This window comes from Mytilus trossulus, chromosome 3 (genome assembly GCF_036588685.1).
Source record: "Mytilus trossulus isolate FHL-02 chromosome 3, PNRI_Mtr1.1.1.hap1, whole genome shotgun sequence".
NCBI lineage: Eukaryota > Metazoa > Mollusca > Bivalvia > Mytilida > Mytilidae > Mytilus > Mytilus trossulus.
Genome location: NC_086375.1, coordinates 88650643 through 88667311, shown reverse-complemented (window position 1 = coordinate 88667311; position 16669 = coordinate 88650643). Strand labels below are relative to the sequence as shown.

Sequence of the window (16669 nt, the reverse complement as noted above, 5' to 3'; positions counted from 1 at the left end):
TCAGTTCAAGAGAAGTCCGAGTCTAATGTCAGAAGATGTAACCAAAGGAAATAAACAAAATGACAAAAATACATAAATAACAACAGACTACTAGCAGTTAACTGACATGCCAGCTCCAGACTTTAATTAAACTGACTGAAAGATTATGATTTCATCATATGAACATCAGGCACAATCCTTCCCATTAGGGGTTTAGTATCATTCCATTATAACATATATGAGAAGAACATAACCCGTGTCATGCCAACAACTGCTTTTAGAATAAATGTGTTTAGTTCCGAATCATACTTGTTATTCGTTGTTTTTGCTTGTTTTTATACATTTCAGGTCGTAAGTTTTTCTGTTTGAATTGCTTTTCATTTGTCATTTGCGGCCTATATATATCTAACTATGCGGTAAGGGCTTTCTTCATTGTTGAAGACCGTAATAAATAGTATATTTAAATTCTCTGGTAGTACCTAATTAATAAGTTGTCTCATATGCAATGATAGCACATCTGCTTATTTTATATAACATGAAAAGATAATAATTGTTGCGTTCAGTGCCTGTGAGAATGGTAAATAACGCATTTTGTTATTGTTTAAAACTCTTAAAACGCATACCGATGAACCCGGTAATTAACACAGAATATACTCATAATTGTGCTTTGTTATTATTTATTATTTAAAAGATTTATTAATATCACAAAAGAAACAACAATGAATGAGGTATTATGTTTGTTCCTGTCAAAACATTTTACATCACATGAATTGTAATATTACTCAATTTTGTCCTTCTCTATCATCAGAACTTTGTAACATTTGCTGTGTCCTGTTTATAAGCTGCTGAATGTTCGAACTCCACATGCGTGTGCTTCATATCAAATAAGCTAAATAATTCTTTCCTGAACTTTGGACTTGTCAAACAATACATAAAGAAATGAATGGTATTGTTTGTGTATTGTAAGAAATTCGAAATCGCCCAAACAAGGTCTAAAGCTGCACGTCTTTCAGCGGTTGCTCCTGGAACCCAAAATTTGTATCCAATCAAATAAATAGCTATCGGCAAAGTACATGTAAAATACACAATATTTACAGTTAAAAGCATGATTGTCACGTGAGAAATTTTCCTTAAACGCCGTTTATTTTTACTGTGACGTCCATGTGTCTTGGGAGCATGCCCATTTCGATATGCACTAGAAGTAGAAGGGATTGGCAGCTCTATTTTTAGGTTCCTACCTCCAGGATCTTTATGGCTTTCAATACGTTTGTTTGACATCACAATTTGGCGAATAATAAAAATATTACATACCATCATAACTGCAAATGGGCCAATACAAAAAGCACACAAGTCAATCCATGGCCAAACTGAGAGAATAAAACTTGATATCCCATAGCATCCCTGGTTTCCATCTAAAGCAACTGTTCCAAATAAATGGCCGTTTAAAGCACATAATAGAACGCAAATTGATATAACAGCTATTTTAGCATGCTTCATGGTACAATAGTCTCTGCTTTTGAATGGCAGACAAACCGATATACATCGATCAATTGTCACAGCAACCAATATCCACGTGCTAAAATCTAAAGTAAAATATACAAGAAATACATGCAATTTACATCCGAAATTCGAATAAGATCTCAAATCAATGTCAAAAGCATGACGGAGCCATTGTCGTAAAAGTCCAGTGTATAACACAGAAAGGTCTCCGAACGCAAGAATAGTTAGATAGAACATAGTTGTAGAGTTCCGCATGGACTTCCGTAGTAGAACAATGATAGACAGAATATTTGCAAATGTTCCAACAATAATTAGGCATGGTGACAAATATTTCCAGATATTGACAGATGCAAGATAATTTGTATAATCTTTCATAGACAGTGTAGAATTATCAGCCATTTTCTTTTAAACTCATATAATATTTTAAAGAGATATGATAAGATTGCCAACGATTGTTTTGTTCAGGGTTTCATTTCTATTGTATACTGTAACAATTGTAAATGTCTCGTTTCACTGAAAGTTCTATGACTGTATGTTGGGTTCTCTACATGAGTTACATCCAGTGATACTCATTGAAAGTATATGAATGGTTAATCGCTGTGTTTTCCGAATATATCAACTATTCCGAAAGGAGCACAATTAGTTTTGTTTTACTGCTTATTAAAATTGTATCTTAATTGAAAACAGTATATCCGTCAATGCCATTAGAAGCTATTCTGACATTCTTCGACCACAAAGTTGTATCCAATTTCCAGTTTACAATTCAGGTCACCTTGGGACCACTTGTTATGGTTGTAACACTTTTAAGTTGTTAACTGCCGACGGACTCTCGAATTTCCCAATCTAGAAAAAATTAGAAATAATCATTACATATTTACACAGGAAACAATCTACTTCAACTTGATTTAATTGACATACAATAAAGGCATACTAGAACAAAACTGATCGACAATACACAAGACAATTATCAATTAAAAAAGACGTTTACACCAATATGAAGCGTACAAGTAAAGTGTACATTCGAATGTAGATATCGAATGTGTTGATAACTCGAATCAAACTAATACACGATCCCTGAAGTGTAGATGACCGTTAGTTGCTCTCTCAAAGACGTTCACCCCGTTTTTACCCATCATACATACATACGCTCACTAACGTCCCTCACTACCGTGCATCTAAACTCCAAATCAGCTTTTGTATCTTACATGTTTATTTTGAGTAACAATTTTCCAGGCTTGTGTTTGCGACCTCTGCGACGTTGAATGTGCATAAAAATGTAACGTCAACTCTAACTGTATCGCTTTTAGTATTGTAGCACTATATTCGAGAATATTATACAATTATTTCTCGAAGTTAATCATTATATGATATTGGACAATGTCACGCCTATCAAATGAATAATTGATGAAGGAATTAAAACATAAGTTAGATATTAAGACCTTAAGGCCTTTGAAATGACTTTAACCGAAAACATCAAACCCTACTACCCAGTTAATAATTCTATGATCCATCGTAAGACTGTGGGGATTTATTGGGTTATTGCTTTAATTAACGAGGATGACCTGTTATCAAAAAGAAGAAAGAAAACTTCTGAATTATAAGCGTCAACAGGAAACAGCGAAAGTTTTCATTAATTTTAATGTGTGGGCGATGTGTTAATTAAAAAAGTTCTATATTTCGTCAACACGTACACCAAAACAAAACAAAAATCCCTGCCTTTTTTTCTATTAAAGACGATAGATTTATAAAAAGGTTAACCATTTATGTAAAATACTTTGTCGTGAATCTTTATTAATATTTCTGAAATAATGTGGGCATATTTCTTTAGTTTTAGCAAAATAATCATTAGATTCAACCATTTGAATATAATATTTCTGTTTTTGATCTATTTCTTCATTTAAGGAAACCGTAAAAATCGGACATTTTGTATAATTCATGATCCTAAAAAATATTCTGAACACAGTTGTTTATTTCTTAGCTTTCAACAGCTTATCCGGATAACTCCATGCAACGTACGGCCTTCAACAGCTTATCCAGACAACTCCATGCAACGTACGGCCTTCAACAGCTTATCCGGATAACTCCATGCAACGTACGGCCTTCAACAGCTTATCCAGACAACTCCATGCAACGTACGGCCTTCAACAGCTTATCCAGACAACTCCATGCAACGTACGGCCTTCAACAGCTTATCCAGACAACTCCATGCAACGTACGGCCTTCAACAGCTTATCCAGACAACTCCATGCAACGTACGGCCTTCAACAGCTTATCCAGACAACTCCATGCAACGTACGGCCTTCAACAGCTTATCCAGACAACTCCATGCAACGTACGGCCTTCAACAGCTTATCCAGACAACTCCATGCAACGTACGGCCTTCAACAGCTTATCCAGACAACTCCATGCAACGTACGGCCTTCAACAGCTTATCCAGACAACTCCATGCAACGTACGGCCTTCAACAGCTTATCCAGACAACTCCATGCAACGTACGGCCTTCAACAGCTTATCCGGACAACTCCATGCAACGTACGGCCTTCAACAGCTTATTCAGACAACTCCATGCAACGTACGGTCTTCAACAGCTTATCCAGACAACTCCATGCAACGTACGGCCTTCAACAGCTTATCCAGACAACTCCATGCAACGTACGGCCTTCAACAGCTTATCCAGACAACTCCATGCAACGTACGGTCTTCAACAGCTTATCCAGACAACTCCATGCAACGTACGGCCTTCAACAGCTTATCCAGACAACTCCATGCAACGTACGGCCTTCAACAGCTTATCCAGACAACTCCATGCAACGTACGGCCTTCAACAGCTTATCCAGACAACTCCATGCAACGTACGGCCTTCAACAACTAAAAAAAAATTTATATACTTATCTTTTTACAAATAATTAAAAAGAAGAGAAACAGCAACCTGATTTAAGTCCATGCAATTAAACGAAAGACCGCAAGGCAAACAGCAATCCCCAGCAATCACTTTAGTCTACATTTAACATACACTTATTCTTATACGCTTTATGCCCCTTATCCAAAAATTAGTTGAGAACTGGTGCGAAAAACTAGTACACGTTACTTCTTTACTGAAAAAAGTACACGTTACTTCTTTACTGAAAAAAGAAGAAGTAAAGTACATGTCATTTTAACAAATTTTAACATCAGGTAAATATAAAAATACTCCCTACCTGCAGTGTTTTACATAACAAGTAAATGATACAATGTATAAACGAGTGTTTCCCCTGTTCAGTGTTTGCTGCACATTATCCATGAGATAAAGTGTGTTTATATTGGCCATACTTTACATTTGTTATACTGTATTATCTAATATATCGTATCAAAATCAGCACTTGTAATGCTTTACTCTCAATCTACTTCAATGGTATTCTATAAACACCTCTTGTAAGTGTAAAGATCATTATTTTTCTTAGTGATTAATGCGTAATTATCTTAAATAATTAATTAAAAACTGATGTTTGCTTGTAAACAAACGGTCAGCATCAAAAGAGCATAGCAATCAGTTAGACATCTAATGTAAACGATTTGCCTAAAATGTTTACCAATGGGTTAACTCAAGTCTGTAATTGCTCAACTGGACATACAGGTTCCCTGTTGATCATATGAAAATATAAAATCATTGATTCCTGTTCGACGTTTTGTCTTCGAGGATTTCACCAGCCCAGTAGCGTAATGGTACTCTTGAGTTGACACGAAATGGATGTTAACAAAACTGGTTATATTCACGTTTGAACATCGGTATACTACTGTTGCCTTTATTTCCTATGCAAATATATATGGCCAAATCCAGAGTTAGCACATTTTGAAAGTCTTGATACCTTTGATAACTATTAGTGACCAATGCTTTTCAACTTCCATATTTCCTTGTCGTTTCAGCTGTTTTGATTCGAGCATAACTAACGAGTCTTCTGTAGACGAAATTGTATTAAGACGTACAATATACTTTTAACGTGTTGTATTTGATAAGGCTGTTTTTTTTTACATATCAAGTTAAAAATTGAGAATTGAAATGGGGAATGTGTCAAAGAGACAACAACCCAACCATAAAAAAAACAACAGCAGAAGGTCACCAACAGGTCTTCAATGTAGCGAGAAATTCCCGCACTCGGAGACGTCCTTCAGCTGGCCTTTAAACAAATATATACTAGTTCAGTGATAATGAACGCCATACTAATTTTCAAATTGTACACAAGTAACTAAAATTAAAATAATACAAGACTAACAAAGGCCAGAGGCTCCTGACTTGGGACAGGCGCAAAAATGCGACGGGGTTAAACATGTTTGTGAGATCTCAACCCACCCTATACCTCTAGCCAATGTAGAAAAGTAAACGCATAACAATACGCACATTAAAATTCAGTTCAAGAGAAGTCCGAGTCTGATGTAAGAAGATGTAACCAAAGAAAATAAACAAAATGACAATAATACATAAATAACAACAGACTACTAGCAGTTAACTGACATGCCAGCTCCAGACTTCAATTAAACTGACTGAAAGATTATGATTTCATCATTTAGTCTTCTTACATATAGATATAGGAAGATGACGTATTTAAATAAGTGCCAATAGGACAACTTTCCAATCTAAGTAACTTTTAAAAGTAAACCATTATATATATATATATGTAGGTCAAGGTACGACTTTCAACACAGAGCTTTGGCTCACACCTAACAGCAATCTATAAAGGACCCCAAAAAAATTTAAAACCATTTAAACGGAAAAACCAACGGTCAAATCTATATAAAAACGAAAAACGCGAAACACTTATGAGCCACATCAACAGACGACAACCTCTGAGCATCAGGGGTGGTGTTATCGAAGCTATCTTAGTATTAGGACGTGTCCTAAGTCTATCTTATGACAAGTCCTTGTCCTAAGTCGTGTTCTCGAAGCTCTCTTAACTTATGATATATCTCTTTTTTCGTCCTAACTTTAGGACACCCAATAAGGTGTCTTAAGAGCATCCTATATTCATCCTAGTGTAATAAAGTTTGGATTTCGCTTTTTGCTCATTATTCTACGTGAAAATGAACATGAAATGAAACGCACCATCAGTTATTAACTCGTATATAAAGAAACTGTGCATGATTTTAAACTTTGAACTTCGTGTTTCACGATACGATTACACCACAAATTTAATTCTCATTTCAAAACAAATTGTTTTCCAGTTCAAATAACAATCCTTTTTTATATAATTACATTGGTAATTATGCATTAAATTCTGTACATGTTATTATGAAATTCGTCAACAATTTTATCAAATAATTTCGTCATTAATAAATGTTTTATCAAAAAATTACTTTAACGATTTAAAATTTCGACTTAGGATATGTTTAGGACGTCCTAACATAAGATACGTCTGAGATAGCTTCGAGACACAACTTAAGAGTGTCCTAAGTTGATCCTAAGTCCATGCTAAAATTGGTCTAAGATGTGTCTTGGGACGAATCTTAGGATACTTTCGAGAACACCACCCCAGGTTCCTGACTTAGGATACTAATGAATTAATTGCGTATCATTTGTGCAATTTTATATATATTTTATATTTACTTTTTAACTTATACCCATGTTTAGCTTTTTCTTTTATTACCTTATATATTTCAATATCATCCATGTGATTTATGGAACCTATGGATAGAATTCGAACGGTTATAAAGTTTAATGTATCTTTGACTGAATTTACAGTTTATATCCATAATTAGAATGTATTAAGCGTTATAATGAATGTGTTGTCGTCATTATTTGTATAAGGATAGGCCTAAATAACATCCATTGTAGGTCAATGTTACCCATATAATAAAATAAACCATACCAGGTAGAAATAGAAATCATTACACGGCTTTCAACTATTTTAAGTTTTACAGCTTATTCGACAGATGGTGTCACAAGGAATCGTTGACAAAGCAGTCTAATTATACCTATAAAAATATTTAATTTCATATTTTCAATAAATTGTGTATGCATATATAATATGTCATAGCAAAGTGTGAACTTTAAGGTGGTGTTTGTTTCGATGTCTTTGTAAGCTTTCGAGAGTTTGATTTGCCCTATTATATAATATGAAGCAGGTATATGTATATGGGGTGTAAACATATTCTGGTATAAACTCCATGAACAATGGGGCCTGTTGATTTTTTCTTTGAGTAGTATAATGTTATATATGTCGTGTACAAGTTGCCATTTTGTACAGGTTATAACATGTACAAAAATATTGTACATGTTATAACTTGTATGATGCAAAAATACAAGTTATAATATGTACAAAAGTACCCCATACATGTTATAACCTGTACAAAATATTGCTTAAAAATGGTTTTAACTTGTACAAAATTTAAAATAAATCTTAAAGAAGTAAAATATACATTTAATTTCACCAATGCATAAAGAACAACAATAAATAGGCTAATATATCTTTATATCAATATCTTTGGATCTATTCTTCAACATTGTTGGCCTTCAGCATGACTTATGTAAATTTATAACTCACTTTTTGTTTTTAAACTATAATATCATTGCATGAGGCGAATGTCATTGTGATGTTTAAAATATATATTATTTACTTTGAAAGCATTTATTTGTAGTCTTTGGATGTTGTCTGCTCCATTTGCGGGTTGTTGTCGTTAGACACATACCCAATTTCAATTTTCAATTTTATTTGTAGACACATCTATCTTATGTCTTTTAGTGTCAACTAGAATGAAAGTATTTTACTATTGCCTTCAAAGTGGACACTCACAATTATAATTCATCAAATAAAGATAAGTCCATAAATAGGCATAAGAGGATCATAAGACATGTCCTAAGATATATGCGTCGTTTTAAAAAAATGTCGAATTTTCAGTACACCCATGCTAACTTTTTTATTTCTAATGGAAATTTCAGTTGTAATGGTTTAAATGAAAGCTTGTCGATTTGTGATTCAGAACATAAATAATAAACACACCTTACATCTATTTTGATAAGATTAAACTGCATTTAAGACCCATTTTGGGGGTATTTGTCTGCGTACAGTGTCAGAAAATCACAATTCAAATGATTTTTTAGCGATTTTCTGATCGGCTTAATATCTGCAAAAGGTACTTTTTAAGAATGTTAAATAATACTTTAACGAAAAATCGTAGCTTCTATATCATTGTATGTGACATTTTATCTACAAACTAAATCGAATCTGCGTACAGGAGGTTCATGTCTTTTCTGTTACCGCTACTTAAATCAGCCGTTGAATTATTCTCCCTATGAATATTGAATCAGTCAGTGTTGATCTCGTAAAGTACAAAGTAATATTTAAGAATGATATAGAATTACTGTCTGTTGATGAGGTAAATATGAGGCTTTATTGACTTTTAAAGTGACTACAAATAAATGCTTTCAAAGTAAATGATATATATTTAAAACATCAAAATGACATTCGCCTCATGCAATGATATTATAGTTTATAAACAAAAAGTGAGTTATAAATTTACATAAGTCATGCTGAAGGCCAACAATGTTGAAGAATAGATCCAAAGATGCCTGGTCCAATGAAAACTATTTCAGCTCTCTCTTGCTTTTACAGAGTAAGCATATACGACATTGTTTTAGTCTTTGCATGTTATAAACATGAGAGGGGGGAGTATTTCCCAAAATTATAAAGAATCGTTCTTAAATTTGTGGGAAGGATTTAGAAACTAGTATCTAATGTAATTGTCATTTAGGAATGTAAGCTTTTAATAAATAGTTTCACGCTTATTTCAACCATGATGGACTGCATAAAACATACAATGACATTAATTCTTTATGCATTGGTGAATTTAAATGTATACTTTACTTCTTTAAGATTTATTTTAAATTTTGTACAAGTTAAAACCATTTTTAAGCAATATTTTGTACAGGTTATAACATGTATGGGGTACTTTTGTACATGTTATAACTTGTATTTTTGCATCATACAAGTTATAACATGTACAATATTTTTGTACATGTTATAACCTGTACAAAATCGCAACTTGTACACGACATATATATGCTTTAGATATTGGAGACACGGCTATAACAAATGGAAAGGTATTATAATTCGTTTGTGGTGTAGATTAAAGAATGTGAGCTTAGATCGGTTTAATTCAAAAGTTCATCAGTCTCTGGTAATATGAGTATTAGTGTGTCTATTTATAAATAATATGAAATTTACATTTGAGAATCGAAAGAGGTAAAATTTTCATTAAAATTTCAGCAATTATATAAATAATATCAATGTGATGTTGTTTTTTTTTTGAAGACGAAACACATATTTTGTAGAGTTTTTTTTTTTAAACCATTGATATTATTTATATAATTGCTGAAATTTTAATGAAAATTTTACCTCTTTCGATTCTCAAATGTAAATTATTTATAAATATCTGTGCACTTTGATTTAATAGACTCTTATAATTCTGCATAGAATGGCCTATCATTTTATGCAATATTATTCAACGAGTTATGAATGTGGATTGCACTTGTTAAGATATAAGAGACCGTTTAATAACACATTGAATTAATTGAAAAGAATTGAATAAAGAACATTAAGTTGCATTTGAATATTGAAAAAAAAACCGTCAAGTACATGTAGTTTCAAATTTTATACCTCAAGAGAAACAAATGAATAGTTGGCTAAAACTCCCAATTCTTTTCTGTTCGAGTCGCAATTCCTCCAAGTTCTTACCCTTTAATTTTGTACTAAAAGGCAGACAACTGCTTTGAATATTACCGTTTAAATAAATATAAAGAGGTCACCTGGATTTGTATGATTTGTTCTTGTTACCTATTAATAAAATTTAGAATAGAAATGGGGATAGTTGTCATAGAGACAAAACACGACCAAAGAGCAGAAAACAGCCGAAGGTCACCCATGGCCTTCAAACCAGCGAGAAAGTCCCGCATTCGTAGGCGCGTTCTTCGTTTGGTCTCTACACAAAAATGTGTTCTAGTTCAGCGACAATGGACGTCATACTAAACTCCAAAATATATAAATGAACAGAGTAACAACTTCAGATGATTTTACATTACAGACGAGGAAGGTAATACTAGGCCATCGACATCTGTATTATTTGGTTCAGTCTTGGACTCAGTGGTCTAAAGTGATGGACACGGCGCTGTTCTCTCGATATTCAAATACCATGAGTTCGAATTCCGAGAGGGAAGAACAAAAATTTGCTTCTGCAAATTTGCAGATTTACCATTGTTGTTATATTTAGAGTAATTATATACTTATTTTAAAATACACTTTTTCACTTCTTTTGTCCTTCAGAATAGTTGTTTGTGTTGTAATCAGACTACTCTACCAAGAAAAATGATTTGCACGCACACGTCACGTATAAAATAACTGCGGTTTTTATCCAACGCAATCATAATGTTATATATTTGAACGTTGCTTAAAATTTAGCCTTGTTTACATATACATGTATCTCATGGGCAATTCATATGTCTATATAAGTCTGAAAATTACACTCAACAGTGTCCGAATTAGATGTTTATGTTATATATTTATGTGCTCTACGCGGAGTTATTTTTAGACGCATAGTACCTATTGTAAGAACCGGTTTAGATTTCGCGGGTAGTATATAAGTAAAGGAGCACGTTTTTCAGTTATCGAGGTTAGGCGGTGACCACTACGTTGATTACTACGACAGTGTAGACATGTCCGACAACGAAAAGAATCTTAATGAAGATATGGATGAAGATTTAGTTGAAGATACGGTGGGAGAAGAAGTGTCAAATGCTGATCTTTTGTCACTAATGAAGACCTACATGAACAACAAAATCGCCGGACTCGAGAAGAATTTAAACGATTCGACCCATAGTTTAGCGAAAAAGGTAAAGAAGTCGGAAAACAACTTTAAATTCAAAGGTAATAAGGTCCAGTTTGACCTTAACGTAGATGTGCTGGACAATTTAGATTCAGCTATATCCTGTATTGAGAAGAAACGCCCGAATAAAGCCATTTCGTACTTAGAAGATTCAAAAGAGCTGCTGAATAAACGCAATAAGCATATCAGGATCGCGGATAAGTCCGAAGGGGGTTGGCAGACGGTCAGTGAATACTTATCTGATGAGCTAGCGAGTGATTCGGAAGATGAGAAACGCATTAGGGCCGCGGACAGCAGGGCAGTGAAGAAACTTAAGGCAGCTAAGACGGAAAAACAACAGCATGGTAGAAAAAGACCCGCAGAAGCGGCTGGTTCTTCGTATCAACAGGCGCACAGTGGTGGAAATTCTGGCGGTAATGGTTTACAACTCCAGCCCTTTCGTGCAGGGGCATCTGCCGGCGGAGCCCAAGGCCAGCAGAGCCCAGCAAAACCTTCCGACGTCTGTTATAAGTGTGGATTCTACGGGCATTGGGCGAGAGAATGTCGCAGACAAAGCAAGAACAGAGTACCCAGAGCACCTCCTTCTTAAAGAAAACAATCAAGATATTTTTCAGGTACATGAACAATTTAATACTGACACTTACTTTGAATATGAAAAAGATGTTTCTGATATAAATGTAAAAGGCAGATTAAGTGCTTCTTTAAATTTTTGGGTTAAAATTTGTACAACAGATTTTGTTTATAATATAATCAAAGAAGGTTATAAAATTCCTTTTTTAAAAGAGCCTACTTCTGTATTTTTGAAAAATAATAGGTCCGCTTTAAAAAATAGTATTTTTGTACATGAAGCTATTTTAGATTTACTCAAAGGCGGTTTAGTTAAAGAGGTATCGAACAGACCGCACGTTGTGAACCCGCTGACCGTTGCAATTAGCGCAAAAGGTAAACATAGACTTGTACTAGATTTGAGACACGTAAACACTATGGTGATAGTAAACAAAGTTAAATTCGAAGATGTGAAAGTTGCTAAACAATATATTACAAACAAATCTGTTGGATTTCTTTTTGATTTAAAGGCAGGTTATCACCATATTGATATATTTGCTCCACATCAGAAGTATTTAGGTTTCTCATGGAAGTTTGAAGGGGTTGAAAAATATTATGTATTTACAGTTTTACCTTTTGGATTGAAATCGAGTGGTTATGTATTTACAAAGGTATTACGACCATTAGTAGCGCACTGGCGGAGAAAGGGTATTAAAATTGTCGTTTATTTAGACGACGGATTAGGACTAGCTGATGATAGTGAGGTATGTAAATTGCATGCAGACATTGTTAAATCAGATTTAATTATGTCGGGTTTTGTTCCAAACAGGGAGAAGAGTATCTGGTCCCCTTCTTATTCATTGAAATGGTTGGGGTTTATATGGGATTTACGAAAATGTGTGTTGCAAATTCCCGAGTCCAAAATATTGGATTTGCAAGAATGCATAGGCATTGCTTTAAGTAATCCTTGTAAAGTTAAAATTAGAACGCTTACAAAAATCTGTGGCAAGGTTATATCTCTCACTCCAGCAATCAGCAATGTTACTCAGATAATGACAAGAGCTACATTTGCTGTGATTAACGAACGAGATGATTGGGATCAGTGCATGGACATTAACTTCAATAGTGATTTAATTTTTGAATTCATGTTTTGGAAAAACAATGTGCAATTGCTAATGCCTGTATCTTTATTACCAAAGGCAAATGAGGTTAGTATTTTTAGTGATGCTAGCGATGTAGGTGCAGGAGGTTTTATACAAAACTCAACGTATGTAATGTATACATCCTGGACGAATTTAGAAAAAGTCAAAAGCTCCACGTGGAGAGAGGTAAAAGCAATCGAGCTGTGCTTAGTATCATTTGCACAGTTAGTATGCAACAGTTCGGTGGTTGTTTATACTGACAACCAGAATGCAGTGAGCGTTATTGAAAAAGGTAGCAAGATATTAGAACTTCAAAACTTGACTCTTTCAATTTTTAATACTTGTATTGTGAATTGTATTTCTATAAACGTAAAATGGATTCCACGAGAAGAAAACGAGAAAGCAGATTATTTAAGTCGAATCGTCGATATCGACGATTGGGGGACTTCAGATGAATTTTTTGAGTTTGTAGATAATTTATGGGGTCCTCATTCCATTGACAGGTTTGCTAATATGGAAAATAGAAAACTGCTTAGATTTAATTCTTTATATTGGAATCCGGGTTCGGAAAGTATAGATTCATTTACATGTAACTGGCATGAAGAAAATAACTGGTTAGTACCACCAGTAGCACTAGCAGCTAAAGTCATTAATCATTTAGTCAAATGTAGAGCTGTTGGAACTCTAATAGTTCCAAAGTGGTCCTCATCGCCGTTTTGGCCGTTACTGTTTGAGGAAGGTTTACATTATAAACCATATGTTGAAGATGTTTTTGAGTTTCTTGAGGCAAATAGAATATTTGTTGCTGGACATAATGTAAATTCTATTTTTGCTCAAGGTGATTTTAAAGGAACTGTTTTAGCAGTGAGATTAAATGCTTTAGATATGTAATATTATATGTATATTTTACAGATTATTCATATTGGTCACTGGACAACAGTTTTTTATTTGGTAATGATGGTCACTGGACTGTTAATGAATCGGCATAGGAACGTCACTGGACTTGCACTGGTTTATTGTGTTACGTTTGTCACCGGACATATGAATTGTTATGGTCACTGGACCAAGAGTAGTGTAGTAGTTGGACTACGCATTTAAGGTCACTGGACCGACTAAATGGATTAGAAATTTACAAGGTAAATATAGATTTATTTTATTATTACTGTTTTAAGATTACTATTTCCGTAATTTTCTTTTATTACAGAAAATTTTTACTACTGGTTTTTGGAAACAGAGTCACATAATTTCTCATCCACAGTTGAAAACGCTTTTTCAAAAACTTTCATCAACAGTACTAGATTCAAGGGCTAAAACTACAGTTTCAAAGTACATTGGGTATTTCAAAAGATTTGTATTATGGACACGAAAATATTCAGAGATAACTTCGATACTTCCGTGTAATGAATTACATGTCAGTTTATATTTGCAACATCTAATAGATAACAGTAGTCATTACAGTGTTATTGAGGCCGCATTTTACGGTATTAAGTGGGCACATCATATAGCAGGTGTAAAGAATCCTTGTGATTCAGACTTTGTAAGAAGTATAATTGATGCATCTAAACGTTTGTTATCTAGACCGATTCAGAAAAAGACACCAGTGGATCCAGAGATTATGAAAAAACTTTTTAAATTTTATAACAAGAAGTCGAGATCACTTAAAGATTTGCGTTTATTGTGCATGTGTGATTTAGCTTACACTGGTTTTTTCAGATATAATGAACTATGTAATATTAAGGCCAAACATATTTCTTTTACTGTCGAATATGCAGATATTTTTATCGAAAAGAGTAAAACTGATTGTTATAGAAAAGGAAAGAATGTTTATATTGCTAAATTAGATAGTCCTCTGTGTCCTGTAAATATTTTGAAGTCTTATTTGACGGAGGCTAAAGTAGAGATGAATTCTGATATGTACATTTTCAGGTCATTAACATTTTTTAGAAAATCCAATATATTTATGTTACGCTCTAAGAATGAGAAATTATCATATACACGAGCAAGAGAAGTGATAAAAGAGGCTCTTCGTAGTATCGGATGTTCCGAAAAAGATTTCGGCTTACATAGCTTTCGTTCAGGTGGTGCTACCATGGCAGCTAGAAACGGTGTATCAGATAGACTTTTTAAGATACACGGCCGCTGGAAATCAGACTTGGCAAAAGATGGTTATGTGTCGGAAGATATGAATAAGCGTTTATCAGTTACAAAAAATCTTGGTTTATAAACTCTGCTTTCTTTGTGCATCGACATGGTCACCGTGCTGGACAAAATCAGAAATGTGTTTCTTTATTTTATTACAAAATATATAGTATACAGTTTGGGTTTGAAGGTTTTAGAAAATAAGTAGCGATGTGCACATAAATACTTTATGTTCGTTTGAACAAGTGAATTAGAACATAAATATATTTATGTGCTCTACGCGGAGTTATTTTTAGACGCATAGTACCTATTGTAAGAACCGGTTTAGATTTCGCGGGTAGTATATAAGTAAAGGAGCACGTTTTTCAGTTATCGAGGTTAGGCGGTGACCACTACGTTGATTACTACGACAGTGTAGACATATTTACAGTAGTGTAGAATTGTTATGTAGTTCAGAGATCAATTGGATGATTGTGTATTAATTGTGTATTAATTATGATGTTTGTTTATTTTTAGATATTCTGTAAGGACAGTGTACCATGAAATTTTTTATTTAGTGGACGTTACGCATTTGCATTCAGTGATACCAATATTTTGGTGGACAATGAAAATTAATGATGATTTAGTTTGTATTAATAAATGTTTAATAAAATGGACATGGTCACCGTGCTGGACAAAATCAGAAATGTGTTTCTTTATTTTATTACAAAATATATAGTATACAGTTTGGGTTTGAAGGTTTTAGAAAATAAGTAGCGATGTGCACATAAATACTTTATGTTCGTTTGAACAAGTGAATTAGAACATAAGACAAATGTTTGTCCCTCAACTGGATTCGTTTATATATATGACCTGTTAGTCAAATGCGTTTTGTTTAAATATACTTTTTCACTTTTTTGGTCTTTTGGAAAATGTTGTTTGTGCTTTTTTTAGACCCTTCTACAACGAAATTTGTTTAACATGCACACGTATAAAAATTGCGGTTTTTATCCAACGCAATCATAGGTTTGAACGTAGTTTTCAATTTAGACTCGTTTATATTTTTTCGTTTGGGCTTGTGTCATATTTTCCCTCCGGTTTATATGATCCTATCATTCTATATTGACTCTTAAAATTCAAGTCTATCTGAAAATGAGGGTACTTTTTAGATGGCCTTCCAAATACCGTTGCGATCCCTAACATCACTGAAGAGACATTTATTGTCGAAATCCGGATCTTGTGTACTAAAAAAAATTTGACACCGTATGCTTGTGGCATGACATCGTGGCCACACTTTAAAAAAAAAATTCTGTTTAGTATTAAATTTATATTAAGATCCATTTTGTAACATTTTATTTGGCAATCGCCAATGGCAGTCAGCAGGGTTAAAGAACATCAGTTGTTCGAGCTGTTAGTCAAATGCGTTTTGTTCAAATATACTTTTTCTCTTTTTTTGGTCCTTTGGAAAATGTTGTTTGTGCTGTTTTTATACCCTTCTACAACGAAATTTGTTTTGCATGCACACGTATAAAAAT

General features: G+C 33.7%; 1 protein-coding gene and 1 long non-coding RNA gene across 2 annotated transcripts; one reads left to right on the top strand and one right to left on the bottom strand.

Moving 5' to 3' along the window:
- Nucleotides 1–690: 690 nt before the first annotated feature.
- LOC134709827 (cysteinyl leukotriene receptor 1-like) lies at nucleotides 691–4803 on the bottom strand. The gene is made up of 2 exons (XM_063569962.1): nucleotides 4677–4803; nucleotides 691–2322 (listed from the first exon to the last, which is right to left on the bottom strand). The coding sequence occupies exon 2, from the start codon at nucleotides 1876–1878 to the stop codon at nucleotides 784–786; it is 1095 nt and encodes a 364-aa protein (XP_063426032.1). The 5' UTR covers nucleotides 1879–2322; nucleotides 4677–4803; the 3' UTR covers nucleotides 691–783.
- Nucleotides 4804–12335: 7532 nt separating this feature from the next.
- LOC134712754 (uncharacterized) lies at nucleotides 12336–15830 on the top strand. Its single transcript, XR_010106316.1, has 3 exons — nucleotides 12336–12638; nucleotides 13929–14152; nucleotides 15672–15830. It is a non-coding gene; the product is annotated as an uncharacterized LOC134712754 (long non-coding RNA).
- The last annotated feature ends 839 nt before the right edge of the window (nucleotides 15831–16669 follow it).

What these genes read in the sequence shown, in the direction of transcription:
- LOC134709827 (XM_063569962.1), bottom strand. Translation starts at nt 1,878, where the DNA reads ATGGCTGATAATTCTACACTGTCTATGAAAGATTATACAAATTATCTT.